The sequence below is a fragment of the Cydia amplana genome, chromosome 2, assembly GCF_948474715.1.
Source record: "Cydia amplana chromosome 2, ilCydAmpl1.1, whole genome shotgun sequence".
Taxonomy (NCBI): Eukaryota; Metazoa; Arthropoda; class Insecta; order Lepidoptera; family Tortricidae; genus Cydia; species Cydia amplana.
The window spans coordinates 26572848-26590183 of NC_086070.1; the positions used below are offsets into that span (position 1 = coordinate 26572848).

General features: G+C 38.3%; 1 protein-coding gene across 1 annotated transcript in view; it reads left to right on the forward strand.

The window, feature by feature from the left end:
- The first annotated feature begins 2620 nt into the window (after nucleotides 1-2620).
- LOC134661096 (retinal homeobox protein Rx3-like) overlaps nucleotides 2621-17336 on the forward strand; it is a 59901-nt gene continuing 45185 nt past the window's right edge. Inside the window, exon 1 of the mRNA XM_063517038.1 lies at nucleotides 2621-3205. Coding sequence (XP_063373108.1) covers nucleotides 2713-3205 — 493 coding nt within the window. The 5' untranslated portion in view covers nucleotides 2621-2712. The remainder of the gene's footprint in view (nucleotides 3206-17336) is intronic.

The following is a 17336-nucleotide window of genomic DNA, read 5'->3' on the forward strand; positions in this document are numbered from 1 at the left end:
AATAATCAACAAATAAAAGATAATATTTTATGTCTCTGTTCAATAACCCTACTATGAAACATGCAAAATAATCGTTAATGACTAGCAAATCGCCGTGATACAAAAAATCTATTAGTTGTACCTAATGGAATTGTGGAGTAATGAAGCTACCTGCACACAATTAAATTAAAAGTGCCACACACAGAACTTCTATTCACAAAATAAATACGTGCGATGGGTGACCAGAATAATTAGAACCGGTCACAATATCTTACTTCCAAAGTGCTGCTAATCATTCTAATGGGGTATTTCAGGCGCAGTGAGTTCGGTCCTTCTCCGAACGTACATTTTTAAGTGTATGATATCGCCTGACCTTCTGAAAGACGTTTAAACGATTGTTGCCCTTAAGATGGTTCACCGCCAATGAGCCCGATTGTACCTAGCTCGCTGAACACTGATCGGAGTGCGCGCACAATTTAACAAAAAATCTAAATAATCGATGAGTTCGATCAATAATTGTATTACACACTTTAGAAGACATTTTCATGTTTGCGTTTGTGAAAATATGGTACAAAGTTTTTAAATGTATTTATATATACATATCAGACCTATGTTCGTATTTTTTTTATATTGAGCAATAGTCTAACTGTGGTCTCAAGTTAAAAAACAGTCAAATAAAAAAAAATGTTTACGAATTCATGTGCTCGTAAGGCCCACACACTGACAATCACTCATAGAATCTACTCGTAACAGTCGTAACGCCGTATGGCGCAGTAATTAAACGACCGCCAATAATGAACCATGCAGCGGTATTAGCTCACCTCACTGTCGCGATGTAGGGTTCCGCGGGAAGGGGACTAAGAAAAGAACTGACTTCAAGTATGAGGCGTAGGTATACGACAGAACTAGCCACTAAAAACAATTAAGAGAAGGCTATTAGCGCTAAATTGTAGTTATATTAAAATGCCATTTAAAAAATCACACGGAAACTAGACTATCTGATCAAACTTTCGAATGCAGTTTACCTTAGTAGTCAGCAATATACCTTACGTATAAATTGCATGTAAGTTCTTGCTAGTCTATTACGCCTCGCTTTTTACTTAGATCAAAGTACATAGATACAATATACCTAAATCAATATTTGTCTAGGTAGACTGAACGGCCGAGCGAACCCGCAGCTAAAAGCTCGCGTTGCACCGTGCAGTGCACGGCTGCACGGCGTGCACGCTAGCGCATGAAATATGCAGGCCAATCACCGAAGTGCCCATCAAGGTCGCTAATCTTTACGGGCCTCACGTGTGGCGAATCGCATGCATCACTAAATTACATTAAAAAAATTCAAATGTATTGGTGCCACCAATTTGGTGGGTGTTTAGAAAAATTATACAATAGGTAATACAAATTATATAGATAGGTATAAATACACTATTAAGCTAGTTGGTTTATTATTATGGGCTGTATTATGTAAAATAAACTTTTATTTGTGCTATGCAGATCCTATGAGAAAGTAATTATGTTTTATTCATTTTTACAACATATACCTATTAATACATACAATAATAACTAAATCTGAAAACAAAAGTTGTTAAACTAAAATTTAAATAGAACTAAGGAAGTAGATAATATTAATCTAACATTTAAGTGGGAAATTCATTCCCACGAGAATAATTTACGACTCTATTAAAATAGAAGATAAATCGGAAAATCCCATATTCCGTACATTTAGGTAACGAGGGTTAAATGCACAATGCACAAAACAAATCCAAAACACGACAGCAACTAATCGTAAAAGTTATCAAAAACTTGAAGTTCGTCAACTCGCAACTTCCAGTGAAGTCAACTATGTAGTTGACTAACAAACATACAAACATGGCGGCAACAATAGTGCGTCGATAAGTCATTAGCGCGTAATCCGCTTACGGCTGGCTGTTACGGCTACCGGCACAAAAGAAACGCACGAAGATCGCGCAAAAAACGCGCGCGCGCCATTGGCCCGCGCCCGTGACGTCAGCGCCCCGCCCCTAGCAACCGTCTCCACACCTGAGATGAGAGCGAGACGACGCTGCCTACATGTGACAGGGATGGGTAGATATTGATGTGAGACATTCCAAATCCAAACGGTATACGTTATGTAGTAGGGTCATTTGAAAATAGACTGTTTTGAGTCGGAATAGGGTAGGTTTTGGATTGTTTTAAAGTTGGCTCTAAGTTGTAAGGGTTAGTGGATGTGGTCAGTTGGAAAAGCTGTTATTGTTTGGTTACGGGTTAACCGATTTGGTTAAATTTGTGTGTTAACAGCAGATGTCCGGTGCTGCGTCTCGCTCAGTCGCGAGCGGTGTAAGCGGGACGTAGCAAACTAATTAGTGGAGTATTGATTAGTATGATTGTTTGAATTGAGTTAATTAACATTATGTCCGACTAATTACATTGAAAAACAGTTACTGTGAACGATTGCTTGATGAATTAAGGCTTCAATTTTGTAATTAATATAATAAATGATTGCCTATTTCAATTACTTATTTAACGTACTTATTTGTAAATTATTAGGTAGCTACTTACAACGTGATGGTCTAAGTTAGTTCCAAGTTTTAAATTTTTACATGTATGTAATTCCCAAAACAATTACCTTGGGTACCTACTGTAAAAACTTCCAAAGAAAATGTATTTCACATCATATTCACAATAAAATTAATAATTCACGCTATAAGAAAGAATGTAAGTTAACAAACCGCTATGAAAGGCTGCACCGCGACACCTCGCACAATCAACCCAATCAGAGGAAAAAACTATTCAGGCGAGGGGGCTAATGCCAAACAAATCTCGACCCCAAAATTCGCACTTTCCCCCACCCGAGGCCACGCCCCGTGCCTCCGTGCTTCAGTGCTCGCTGCGCCGCGCGCGAAGATGGACGCTCCCCGCTACGGGAGCGAAGAACGCGACACGAGCAGTCCCGCGTCCCGCGTTAGCACACCATGTTCGAACTCCTCCATAAATGTGACAGAGCCCATGAGCTTAACGCAACACCAACAGAATTTAGAGACTTTAAATAGGATGGGGATGTTCTTCCACGCGCAGCAAATGCAGCTGAGTCAGTTGGATGCGGTGAAGAGCAGGCTGCTGACGCCGCCGGGGCCGCGGCACACCATCGACGCCATCTTAGGGCTGAGCGGGCGGCCGCTGCACGAGGAGCCGGTGCCCGTGTCGCCGGATCCTGACCAGAGTGCCGGTGAGTGCTTTGTGGCTTGTGTTGTGTGTGTAGTCAGGACAAACAGGTATAGGTCTGAGACAGCTGGACGCGGTGAAGAGCCGGCTGCTGACGCCACTGAGCCCGCGGGGCACTATCGACACCATGTTGGGGCTGAGTGGCATGAGGAATCAGTGCCGGTGTCACCGCATCTGGATCGAAGCGCCGGTGAGTGTGTGCCTCGTGTCGTGTGTGTAACCAGGACAGATAGGTAGGTTTGAGATGAGACAGCTGGAGGTGAAGAGCCGGCTGCTGCCGCCGCCGCGGCACAGCATATACACGCCAACCTGGGGCTCAGCGGACGGCCGCTGCATGAGGTCGGTGCCGGTGTCTCCCGGTGATCAAAGCGACGGTTAGTGCTTTGGGTTGTGATCAGAAATCAGGACAAATAGGTAGGTATTTTTTTGGTGGTTGTTCATTAGGAACCTATGGACCTACGATTTGCATGTATACGCGTGAAGCGCGGTCAGTTAAGGCATAAAGAATAAGTAAGCTTAGATCACTATATACAATGTACCTACATTTATAATTTAGTTTTCATAATAGAAAGAAAGAAAGAAAGAAAATACATTTATTTAACGCCACAACATATTACATAATTGAAATGAAAACATACAGGCATAAAAAAAACATTGGACGCTAAAATAGGACCCCCACTCAGCATAATAGTAAGGTGCATTACATATAAACATTCAAAGTTCACCAAACAATAACTTTTTGCAGCGAATAAATAATTAAAAGTGGTAATTTAAAAATTCAGTAAGCTTAATTGTTTTTGTTTAGTGTAACTGTAACCATTATCATCTACATGAATATATAAGTGAGAAATTATTTCCCAGTGTACCTCCTATAGGTACTAAATTAGTGTTCAAATCGTTTTTCAATCAATACCTAACCAAGAATGCCTTGTCACCAATTATATTATGAAAGTACCTATGAAGATATTGTTTTAATACATTTACCAAATAAAAATAATCCGCAAATCTACAATACCGGTGTGTGGACAGCGCGGCGCGGCGCGTCGAAGTCTTTCGCGAGACGCGACGGCGCGTGCTTGTACCTATAAAACGGTGTCATTTTATATATTTCCTGGAAAATACATAGATTATTTTATAATGTTTTTAAATTTAAAAAAAAACGTCTTATTTAATGTTTGTTTATTTAATATATTGGTTAAAACTTTATCAACATTTATTAGGTAGGTAACGTACCTACTTCCCAATTACCATAACTGTTTGGTAACATAACCAAATTACCTACCAAAATGTCATTTCAATGTTCCGCCTATGTATCGTTATTTAATATTTTAATTTAAAAATTATTAGTACTTAACCATACTAACTAGTAGGTAACTATAGCCTAACCTAATCAAAGACATTTCAATCGCTGTAATTGTTGTTTATTTCACAAAGGTAACCACACTTACAAGGAATTTTAAAATATTAAATCGCAATGAAAACATACAGGCTAATTCGAACTTACACTGATATTATTATTAAATTATTAAATTAAAATTAAAAATTAAAAATGTTTATTTACTTTCACAATAATCATCTTAAACTTAGTGATTGGAACCTCCTTTTAAGCTTTAAAGCCTGTGCCAGGAGGTACCGCTCTTCCTTATCTGGAGAATGTTAATAAAAATTGTGCTACATTTATGAGTAGGTATGTTAAAAGGTAAGTATTTCATTTGCTTAATTTAAGTTACAATTAAAAAGAAAAGCTATCCCTAAGCTAGCTAATCCCCCGTGGTGTGTGTGTGTGTGTGTGTGTGTGTGTGTGTGTGTGTGTGTGTGTGTGTGTGTGTGTGTGTGTGTGTGTGTGTGTGTGTGTGTATAAGTAAAGCTGTGCGTATTTTATGTTGGATAGGTTAGTCGAGTGAGTAATTCTTCGGTTTCCTCGTAGGTATGTGTCATAAGCCAAGCCGGTATAATCTTTTTGCACTCATAATAGTGTTTACTGTATATATTGAGTTCTTTATTAAAATAGTTATATAAGTGTGCAGAAAGTACTACGTAATGCCGTTTTGCAAATTTAGTTTTATTTTGGGGTGCAGTAGCAACTTTATACATTCGTCTTTTATGTGTGCAAGTGTCATCATATGGTAATAATTTGTGTTTTCTCAGAACTATGTGAAGAATAAACAATCTTCTTATGGAAAGAAGATTTGTCATACTATATAGTCTTTCAGTGGGAAATCTTATTCTCTTAAAATACATGACCTTTAGTAGGCTGCGCTGCGCACGTTCTAGTTGCAAGAAACGCGTTTTGGCCGCGCCTCCCCAGATAGCTATACAGTAAATTATGACAGACTGTACCAAAGCAATATATATTTCTTTTAGTAGATCTTTGGCAGAGTCTCTAGATCCATCCACTCCCCTTGGCACCACATACCTCAAAGTTTTGAAGATATCAGGCTGATATCTAACTGATGACGTTCAAATATAGTGCATTTCGCTCGTACTTGTCCGTACTTGTACATGTATTGGCGAGCGAGACGCGCGATACCTAAATAATATTTTTGATTCAAATATTTCAGTGTATGTATGTATAAATACCTATTACAAATTATTAATAAAAAAAAGCCTTTTATTTCTTGCTTGCAAAGATGCTTACAAATTACTATCAGATTCTAAATGTTGGTTTTCTAACTATATTACGTTCTGAAATTTATCATCATCATTTAGCCTTCTGTTGCCCACTGCTAAGCGTAGAGCCCGTACCATGAGTCACTGACAGTGTCAAAACTGACATATAGGTACGCTATCGAGAACGTAATTTACTTTCTTAACATCTCGTTCGCACTAATATGCGAGTACGCGCGAGATGTATACAAAGTAAATTACGTTCTCAATGGCGTTTATGTCAGTGCCAAACTGATGGTAGCCGTATAGGGGCCCGATTCGGATTTTGTAATAGACATCTATTAGATATCTTTTAGACATAGCCAAGATACGATAACGATATGTTTAAGATCTAACCTGTCAAATTTGACATTTCCGCGATTCTGGAGATACTCTTGAACGATTTCCACAAGATATTACTTAGAGATCTAATTCACATCTAATAGATATCTAACACGATCTATCATAAAAGTGACATTGGTTGCCCGAATTGCGCTGCAAAAGAGAACTAGTTGAAATTTAAACTATAACGTATCTAGAATGGATCTAGTACGTGTCGTCTCTTGTGAATATCTTGAAGTTCGAATACGGCAGTTTGCCTGCGACGTCGCGTAGCTGTCGTTAAGTTCTTAACCACATTTTCACGCCCTCACAGCTAAATGTTTAAAAATTCTCACTTTCATTCTAAGTCTACCACACTACAGCTGATGCAACTCAGCTGAAACGTTGGAAGTTAAGGTAAAAAAAAACAATGAAACTATATCGTGGTAGATCCAATTGTGTAATGAAATTTTAACTAAATTGGTTCAGCGGTTTAAGCGTTAAGAAGAATAAAAAAAAGTTTTTTTTTGTTCATTATTTATACATATGTTTTTACTTCGAATTGTGTCAATATCAATATGATAGGTAGGTATATCATAAATGCCAACGCATCGTATTGCATGAGCTGCAACTACGGTAATTAATCGTTAATTCACCAATTAAGATTTTTTTATATTTACTGCAGATGACTGGTATTCTCTTTATTATTAATTTTAATTTAATTTCATGTTAATCTCAGTGCATTAAATCTCGTTCGATTGTTTTCTGCATTTATATATGTAGGTATAGTATAACCACAAAATATTAGATTACCTATAAACTCAAATCAGAACGTAATGAAATTAATATTATTAAGGTTAACTGGAAGAAATCCCTTAAAGGGATAAGTTAGCCTTTGTACTACCTATCCTGTGCCATAAATTTGTGTTTTGTGTTTTGTACAATAAAGAGTTTATACATACATATTTAGGTATACATATCTCTTCATTTTTGGTCTGATGATCCATCACTTGATTAAAAAAAATAAAAGCTGGTAAGTACATATACAAGACCCATCGCCTTCCATTCTCAGGAAATATCAAGAGAGTAGCATTTTCAAATAACATTTCCCTGAAACATTCCAAAATTAGGCTGTAAATATGGCACTTCCTGTACGGGCTGGTAATGTCTATCTTTACGGCGGTGATCGGCTGCTTCCCGCCGGCAATCACTTTGCCTGCCTGCGGAGAACGGGAAACCGCCATGGAAATATACCTCATTTCCTGTCACACCTGCTGTAATATAATGTATTTATAGCCTGTGGATTGTTTCAATGACCTTCAGACCTCTCATTTCCCAGTGGCTCCAATATGAGTCGGATTTGTATGGATTTGAGAGGTCCTGGGAAATGAGGGGAAATGACCTTCAGGCTGAATCAATAGCAAATAAGAATATCAGTAAATAATAAACAGCCTAAACGGCCTATCCCATTGACGGACCTAGATTGGAAACATGTTTTTAAAATGCTGTAGAGCTCTATAAAAAGTTTATTGTAATTTATCCCCTAACGAGGTGGAAAATGATTAATGGTTACTTGTTTTACAACGAGGGAAAATTTTTGTTAAATCCCTCGTGCTAATGTGTGTCTTTAGCGATAAGACCGCCTGTTGTCTGTCTCTACATTTAATCAATTGTTCTTTTCCTTTGTACCTTTTTACTGAGGTGAGCCAATAAAGAGTATTCTACCTATTTATCTATCTAACCTGAAAGAAAAATTCCAAAAATGTTACCACAAGTGAAACACATTCACCATACTAACCCGAGGAAAACACGAAGAAAAGACCAGAGGAGTCAATTCTACCAGCCATCATGAAGTAAAAACTCAAAATTTGCATCAACTTACTTAGCCACTCTTGTGGATAAAATGCAATTTTTTCATTAGATATGAGTCTTTGCGAGCCGGTGTGGTAAAACGTTTTGAATGATTTGTACACGGACGAAGTCGCGCGCAGAGGTTAAAGTTACCTATAAGTACACACACAGTGGTACATTCGTATTAGAATCTCAAGCCTTCTTCTGTCGCAACACCGGATCAATAATGTTGCAACTGCATTACTGGCCGGCGCCGGCGCTGACAGCCGTTTCCTGCGCACACGCATGTTTGGATACTCTGGCTACATTAGGTTGCGAAGTATAATTATTGTTTTAAAGGTGTTATCGTAATGAGGCGATTTTGAAACCAAAAGGGATGCCTTTTGTTTTAAGTTAATTGAGATACATTCGATTTGATTAGCCTTTTTGTCTTTCTTTTGCTATAATGGTGTTTTGTTTTAGAATGAAGCAATACCATTCTTCAAATAAGTCGTTTGCTTTTTGCGATATAGGTATTTCATTCTAAATTTACTTCCAGAGTAGTATTTCATTGATAAAATAAAATATTTTATACGGAGACTACTTATTTATTTAGTCGTATGGCATGTTTTACAAAATAGGCAATATTTTACATATATACAATTATCGCGAAACAATAAAAGATGTCCAAAACAATACAATTATAGGTCAACATTTAAACAGTTGAGCCTCTAGCTCCAGTGTATGCGTGCAGAGGGCAGCGTTCGATTATGTGTTCTATGGTTTGGATGTCCTCGCCGCATTCACACAAGGCCGAATCCTTCCATCCCCACTTATTTAAGAAATAATTGCAGCGGCCATGGCCCTTTCTTAATCTGTTAAGGCGGCACCATATTTTTCGGGGAAGGTCGAACCCTGGAAGCTGATGTGTAGGGTCCACGATTCCCGGGCGAAAGTCTGCATTTGAAGTGGCCCATTCGTTTTTCCATGCCTCGAGAATGTTGAAGCCCTGGAGTTTCTGAGCAGCAACACATGAAGGGCTTCGGGACTTCAGGCGCTGAGGTGGCGGGTAGCAGAACTCAGTATGAATGGGTAATGAGGGAGCGGCCTCGATCTTTGCAGCTTCCCTTTTTAGTGCACACTTCCTTCGCAGGTGCGGCTGGGCTATATGGCAAAGTGTCGGCAACCAGTGTGTAGGAGTGCTCTTGATGGTACTCGAGATACATCGCATCGTGTCGTTTAGCCTGGTATCAACCTTCGCCACGTGTGCGCTTTCTAACCAGACGGGTGCACAGTATTCTGCTACCGAGTATACCAAAGCTAAGCCAGTGGAACGCAAGCAATCGGCAGATGCTCCCCAGGACGTACCACAAAGTCTGTGCAGGATGTTGTTCCGTGATGCCAGCTTCAGCGACAGTTTGGTGAGGTGCTCCTTGTAAGTGAGGGACCTATCCAGCGTGACTCCGAGATATTTGGGACATTGGTTGTATCTGAGCTTGTCACCATTGAAGTATACAGCTGGTTGGTAGTTTGCCAGTTGGTTGCTTAGGTGGAAGCACGATACCTCGGTCTTGCTTGTACTAGGGATTAGACGCCAACACCTGAAATATTCTGCCAGCCTCTCCAAGTCCTTTGATAACGCCATTTCCCCGGCGGAAAACTTAGTACTTTGGGAGACTAGTGCAATGTCGTCAGCGTAGATAAACTTAGTAGCCTGGGTAGGTGGTAGGTCGTGGGTGTATAAATTGAAGAGTAGAGGGGCCAGAACCGACCCCTGCGGCAGGCCGTTATTGAGCTTCCTCCTTTTGCTTTTACAGTCGCCCAGAAACACCTCAAATTCTCGCTCGCTCAGCATGCTGGTAATAAGGTCCGCTACCTCTCTGCTTGGGATTACGGATAGGACCTTGTAAATCAGGCCTTGCTTCCACACGGTGTCATATGCAGCAGTTAGGTCTATAAAAACTGCTGTAGACTTGAGCGCATTCTGGAAACCTGCTTCTATGTGGGTTGTAAGGGCTAGGACCTGATCTGTACAGCTTCTTCCAGTTCGAAAACCAGCCTGTTCGGGAGGGGTGATGGAGTCTATGTATGGTTCTATTCTGACCATTAGAACTCGTTCTAAGAGCGTTCTAGGAGACTACTTAAAAAAATGGAATATAGTGAATATAGTAGTAGTGTGACTACTTAAAAAAAGAAATCAAAACATTGTCATAAAAATTATTTGAATCGACTTGAATTGAATTGAATTGAATTTGTTCCCTAGTTGGATTTTATAAGTACCTATGCGAAAATAATGTAAATTTATCAGGGTAAAGCAATAAAATCAGAGAAATCAAAAGTAAGATTGTAACTAAAGTAGATTGTGAAACATATGACAAAAGTAACTTTAATATCTTTTTGATAATACGTCTCATAACAACCTCCTTATTAGACTACGGAGAACTTTTACATTTTAAGCAGTATTTTTCTACCTTTCATAAATTTTATTTTTTTCAATCTGCTTAAAATTAATGAATTCTTCACAAATCAAAAGTTAGGCTTGTAGTGCAGCGTAGCGTTTTGCTCTCTCTTTTGACTATTCATTGAACAAAGATGTTATTGAACAAAGGTAACTGGTGGCCACGGGAGCCGTGCGCCATATCAAGATCGGGTCCCATAATAGACGCCATCTTGTAATTAAGGTGCAGTGGGTTAAGCAACCAGAGTTTTTGAAAAATTGCAGCGCTTTTTTAGATTATAATAATAAAATACGAATAGCAATATTCAAGACCTTTGTCTAGTAATTTCATAAATCCTTAATTTAATTAACAAATTTCCGCTCCATAAGAAAAAAAAAGCGACCAAGTGCGAGTCGGACTCGCCCATGAAGGGTTCCGTATTTAGGGGATTTATGACGTATTAAAAAAAACTACTCAAACCAAACCAATTCAAACCAATCAAACCAATTTTCGGTGGAAGTTTCCATGGTAATGTACATCATATATTATTTTTAGTTTTATCATTCTCTTATTTTAGAAGTTACAGGGGGGGGGGGGACACACTTTACCACTTATTAGAAACCTCAATATTATTTTTGAAAAGCTATCCATAGATACCCCACACGTATGGGTTTGATGAAAAAAATTTTTTTGAGTTTCAGGTCTAAGTATGGGGAACCCCCAAATTTTTTGTTTTATTTTTTATTTTTTGTGAAAATCTTAATGCGGTTCACAGAATACATCTACTTACCAAGTTTCAACAGTATAGTTCTTATAGTTTCGGAAAAAAGTGGCTGTTACATACGGACGGACAGACAGACAGATAGACAGACAGACATGACGAATCCATAAGGGTTCCGTTTTTTGCCATTTGGCTACGGAACCCTAAAAACACGAACATAGGTCTACAACGCACCATTAAACATTTGAAACAACTTTTGCACAAAAGCTCAAAATAAAGAAATTGCTTTTAAAAATGCGCATTTTTTTTTTGTTATAAAGTACTAATAAATATAATTTTGATATCCTCGATCCCGGGCACTCATGGTTGTCCGCTCAGTCCTGAGCGAGCTGCAATATGAAATCACGACGCCTTAATACAAAGTCATCGCCGCTATAGGCGCTATACTTTCAAGTCATTTTGACCAACTTCGATGAGGAGGTTCTCATTAGGTACTTCCAAGGCGGCTTCAGCGACTTAAATTATTGTTTGGCATGAAATGATATTTATTATTTACCTACTGTTAGTCACGTTGTCTTGAAGTCAGGATCTGGTGTTGATATCCCCGAAAAATCATATAATTTAGTTATATGTCTGTCACTCTTAAGAACACGGATTTGTTGAAAGTTTGGATTCAAGCTGCGTACAGCTGAGGCAACGCTAGCTTTATTGAGCTTGTTGTCGGATTAGGTCGACTTGTGTTTCATTTCTTAAAAATTAAACACCAATAACAAAATTAACCTCCAAGTCCAGACCATTGATCGCCAAAACGGGGTCACTCTCGGTATAATTTGTGTGAAATTATTAATTAGCCCATTAATTTAATATTATCGCCGATCTACAATCAGCATACAGTTGACTGAGCGAACATATACCTTATGCAGTGGGAATAGGGATTGTGAGTGGTCAGGTGAGGGTGACACGCGACCAGGTCGCGGCTAATTCTGGTTGTTATTCTTTTATTTCCGACACAGATTACCTATTTACTAGATAGCGCACTCGTCATACCTATACACCAAAAACAAAAGCCGAACTCATCGGGTAAGAAAAAATAACTTAAACTAATTTTGTTGCTACAAACCGACACCTGTTGACCGGTATACCACATTAAGTAGGTAGCCCGCATGTCCCAAAACAACATAAAAAAACCTTTTATGCAATTATCAGTACCAGTAATTTAACCAAAGTTATGCCCCATCCGTTTTTTTTCTTTCATTTTTGTAATTATTATAAGAGTTGGAAGCTTTTCAAAATTAATAGAGAATTAGTTTTTCGTCCCCAACTCTTAAAATTATTAAAAATCATATTTATGCTATGACAAAGACAAATGAGTACCTAATATACAATAAATTGTGTAGAAATATTTTCCATAATGTCAATGTCCAGGGAGGAAATTGGACTCTGCGTTTGTATGGAGACGCGGTCGTCCACTATCGTCATAAAAACGCAGTGTCTATGGGAGGCAGTCTTTGACTTCCCCGTTCCAGATTACGAAGCTTATTTGTTTGTTATGAAGTTAATTGGGGGAAACGATAACCTGAAAAGGTTATGCTTATAACGGAATGAGTGTGGATGTGTCACGAATGTGTACGTATAATTGGGTAACCATTATAATTAGTTCCACTTAAATTATAAACTGATTTATTTAGCATCACACTTTAAAAAAAACACAATTTTGAATTAGGATGATTAAACACCGATGACCTTCGAAATTGTGGTTTCAACATCTACTTTTATGTAGACGGTATCTTTTAATCTCAATTACTCGTATATTGTAAAATGTAATGTGTTAAATTTGTAACAAAATCATCATATATTGTATACTACTGCTGCCATCTGTTAATGGCTAAGCAACAACTTTTATCTTGGATAACGGTATATTTGAAAAATAAATTTAGTCTGTTTGCAACTGTCAACACGAGTTTTATTAGGTTATGTGTCCAGTGCAATTTTTTCACAAAAAGTAAAGTAAAAGCGATCAGATTAGTCCAGAATTATTGTTCAGTTGTGCAGTGTTAAATTGTTAAAATATGGCTACAAATTTCATCGCGAATGTGCCAAAATTGAAGGGCCGTGAAAATTACGATGAGTGGGCGTTTGCGGCTGAGAATTTGCTCGTCTTGGAGGGAATGACTGATGTCATCCTAAGCAAAAAAGAAGACGAAAGTAAACCGGCTACGGCGGCAGCGACTGCGGCAGCCGAAACGTTGGACGCAAAAGCCAGAGCGAAGCTAGTTTTAACAATAGACCTGAGCTTATACGTCCATATTAAAAGTACGAAGACCACGAAGGAATTATGGGACAAGTTAAAATCAATGTTTGATGATCGAGGTTTTTCCAGAAAAATTACCCTTCTTCGTAATTTAATATCAATTAGGCTGGAGAATTGTGATTCAATGACGTCATACGTAACCCAAGTTGTTGAAACATCTCAGCGGTTGAAAGGTACGGGATTTGACATAAACGAACAATGGATTGGATCGTTACTGTTGGCAGGATTGCCGGACAAGTTTTCGCCAATGATAATGGCGATCGAGCACTCAGGCATTTCTATCGACGCAGATGTCATTAAGTCGAAACTGCTCGATATGGAATCGAGTGAACCGCAGTCTAGCGGGGCGTTTGCAGTAAAAGGTTTTCAGAAGCAGAAACCTGGCAACACTAAAAACGAGTCTATGGCGAGAAACGTCAATGTCAATGTCAAGTCGTCGAACAAGAGAAATATTGTTTGTTATTCGTGTCACCAGCCGGGTCACTACAGAAATCAATGTAAAATGATCGACAAAACTGAAAAACGGAAGCAATCAAACGCATTTAGTGCAGTATTTTTGAGTGCGCAATTCAGCGCGTCTGATTTCTACGTGGATTCGGGAGCGAGTTCAAATATGAGTCCGAATAAAGAATGGTTGACAAATGTGTCAAACAATCCTCGAGTTAATGAGATCGTGGTTGCAGATAAAACCGTAATACCAGTTGAATGCAGTGGCGATTTGTGCATCACCACAGAGGCTGAGGGTATTGAATACGAGATTCCAGTTAAGGACGTGTTATATGTACCGTGTTTAGCAACGAATTTATTGTCAGTTAGCGAACTCTTGCGCAAGGGCAATACAGTTTCATTCGAGAAAACCGGATGTCGTATTTTCAACCAAGATAACGTATTTGTGGCTACAGCGGACTTAGTTGAAGGTGTATATAAGCTGAATTTACTTAAATCGAACAGCTGTTTTTTGTCATCGACGACGGCAAGAATTTGGCATCGTAGATATGGTCATATTAATAGTGACGACCTTAATAAAATGAATGAAGGTGCAGTTACAGGAATGTCAGTGAAAGACAAGATAAATATTACCAAAGAAAACTGTGTGGTATGCTGTGAGGCTAAGCAAGCTCGGCTACCATTTTCTCACATTGGTACCAGGAGCACGGAGGTTCTTCAGAGGGTACATATAGACTTATGTGGGCCTATGGAGTCAAAATCTATAGGAGGCTCAAAATACTTTATGCTTTTAGTAGATGATTATAGTAGAATGACTTTTGTTTATTTCTTGAAAACAAAAGATGAAGCTTTCGAACACTTCAAGCAGTTTAAATTGTTGGTTGAAAACCAAACTTCAAAGAAAATTCGGTCCATTAGGATAGACAACGGATTAGAATTTTGTAATAAAATCTTTGATAAATATCTACAAGACTCAGGCATAGTACATCAGAAGAGCAACCCATATACGAGTGAACAGAATGGCCTTGTTGAACGGCAGAATCGGTCGATCGCAGAGAAGGCTAAAAGTTTGGTGTTTGATGCAGAACTAGACAAGAAGTTTTGGGCAGAGGCCGTTCATACATCTGTGTATTTAAAAAACAGGTCTATAGCATCAGGTTTGAATAACAGAACACCATATGAGATGTGGACGGGGCAGAAGCCAGATGTAAGTAACTTACGTATCTTCGGAAGTAAAGTTATGGTCCATATACCTAAGGAGCGTCGTCTGAAGTGGGACAAGAAAGCAAAGCAGTGTATACTTGTCGGCTACGCTGATAATGTCAAAGGCTATAGAGTGTATGATCCTAATAGCAACAATATAATTACAAGTAGAGATGTAATTATAATTGAAGAGGGAGTCGAGAAAGAGAGCAGCGTGCAGATTGATATTTCATGTCCTGAAAAGAAGGTGGATTCGGCAGAAGTAGAGGTTCAAGCTGAAATGGAGCAAAATGCCCATGCCTCAGATCATGGCGGACAAGAACTGAATGCCTCAGTTGAATCTGATGAGGCAGAGTTTTTTGAGGTTCCAAGTGGCCCAGATGACCATGGGACTAACCCCATTGAGGTAAGCGTTTCAGCGACTGAAGACGCACCAGTTCAAGATGCATCCAGTGACACACCTACCAAGAGAATAAGAAGGAAACCAGAGAGGTATGGATTCACAAATATGTGTGTGGAATCAAGTCAAAGCTCAGTTGAAGGAGGTATTAGTCTTCAAGAAGCTCTGAATGGCCCTGAATCTTCATTTTGGAAGGAGGCTATGAGAGAAGAATTAAATTCTTTTGAAGAGAACAGTGCGTGGGAATTAGTGGACTATCCTGAGAATAGCACAGTGGTTCAGTGTAAATGGGTGTTCAAAAAGAAAATAGACTTAGAAAATAAAGTGAGATATCGTGCGCGGTTAGTTGCAAAGGGCTTCACCCAAAAGGAAGGTGTCGACTTCCATGAGACATTTTCTCCGGTGCTTAGATACTCTACATTAAGACTTTTGTTTGCTCTTGCTGTAAAACTTGATTTAGATGTAAGTCACTTGGATGTAACTACTGCTTTTTTAAATGGGTTTTTAGATGAGACAGTGTATATGAATCAGCCTGTTACTCCTGACTGCAGTGATGATAATAATAATAAAGTTTTAAAATTGAAAAGGGCTATCTATGGACTGAAGCAGTCTTCTAGGGCTTGGTATCAAAGAGTAGAGGAGTACTTGCATAGTCTTGGCTATAAAAAGTCTAAATTTGAGCCATGTTTGTTTACTAAGTTTGAAGGTGATACTAAAATTATCATAGCTCTATTTGTTGATGACTTTTTTGTTTTCTCCAACAGTAAACCAGCTACTAATCAATTAGTACAGGAGCTAAGTGTTAATTTTAAGATCAAAAACTTAGGTCAATTAAAACAATGTTTAGGAATGAGGGTCAAGGTCAAAAATGGCATGATAACAGTAGATCAGGAACAGTATGTAACTGAATTGCTCCATAGATTTAATATGACTGACAGTAAGTTAGCAGAAACTCCTATGGAAGTTAATCTACAGTGTGAAAAATCTGAAAATGTATGTAAAGATAAGAAATATCCATATCAACAATTGTTAGGTAGTTTAATGTACCTATCAGTTTTGACCCGACCTGATATTTCATATAGTGTGAGCTATTTAAGCCAATTTAATAATTGTCACAATGAAAATCATTGGAAACATGCTAAAAGAATTTTGAAGTATTTACATAAAACAAAAAATTATGGTCTTGTGTATAAAAAGGACAATTCATCTCTGGAATGTTTTGTAGATGCTGACTGGGGGTCAGATGTCAATGACCGACGGTCATATTCTGGGTTTTGTTTTACATTGTCAAATAGTGTAATATCCTATGAATGTAGAAAACAGAGAACTGTGTCACTCTCTAGTACTGAATCAGAATTTGTAGCCATGTCAGAAGCGTGTAAAGAAGCTATCTATTTAAAAAATCTCATTACAGAAATTTTAGGTAGCTGTGATCCCATTGTTTTGCACAACGATAATCAGAGTGCACAAAAATTGGCTGCAAATCCAATTTTACACAGGCGGTCAAAGCATATAGATATACGTTGTCATTTTGTCCGAGAAGCTGTGGCAAATAATTTTGTTAAAATTAAGTATATGCCAACAGCTGAAATGCCAGCAGATGTTTTAACAAAAAGTTTGACTTCTGTCAAACATCATAAATTTGTTAAATTATTAGGCATTACAGCTGTATAATAAATATAAGTTTATTTTTTGATTTTGTTAGGTGGTGGTGTTAAATTTGTAACAAAATCATCATATATTGTATACTACTGCTGCCATCTGTTAATGGCTAAGCAACAACTTTTATCTTGGATAACGGTATATTTGAAAAATAAA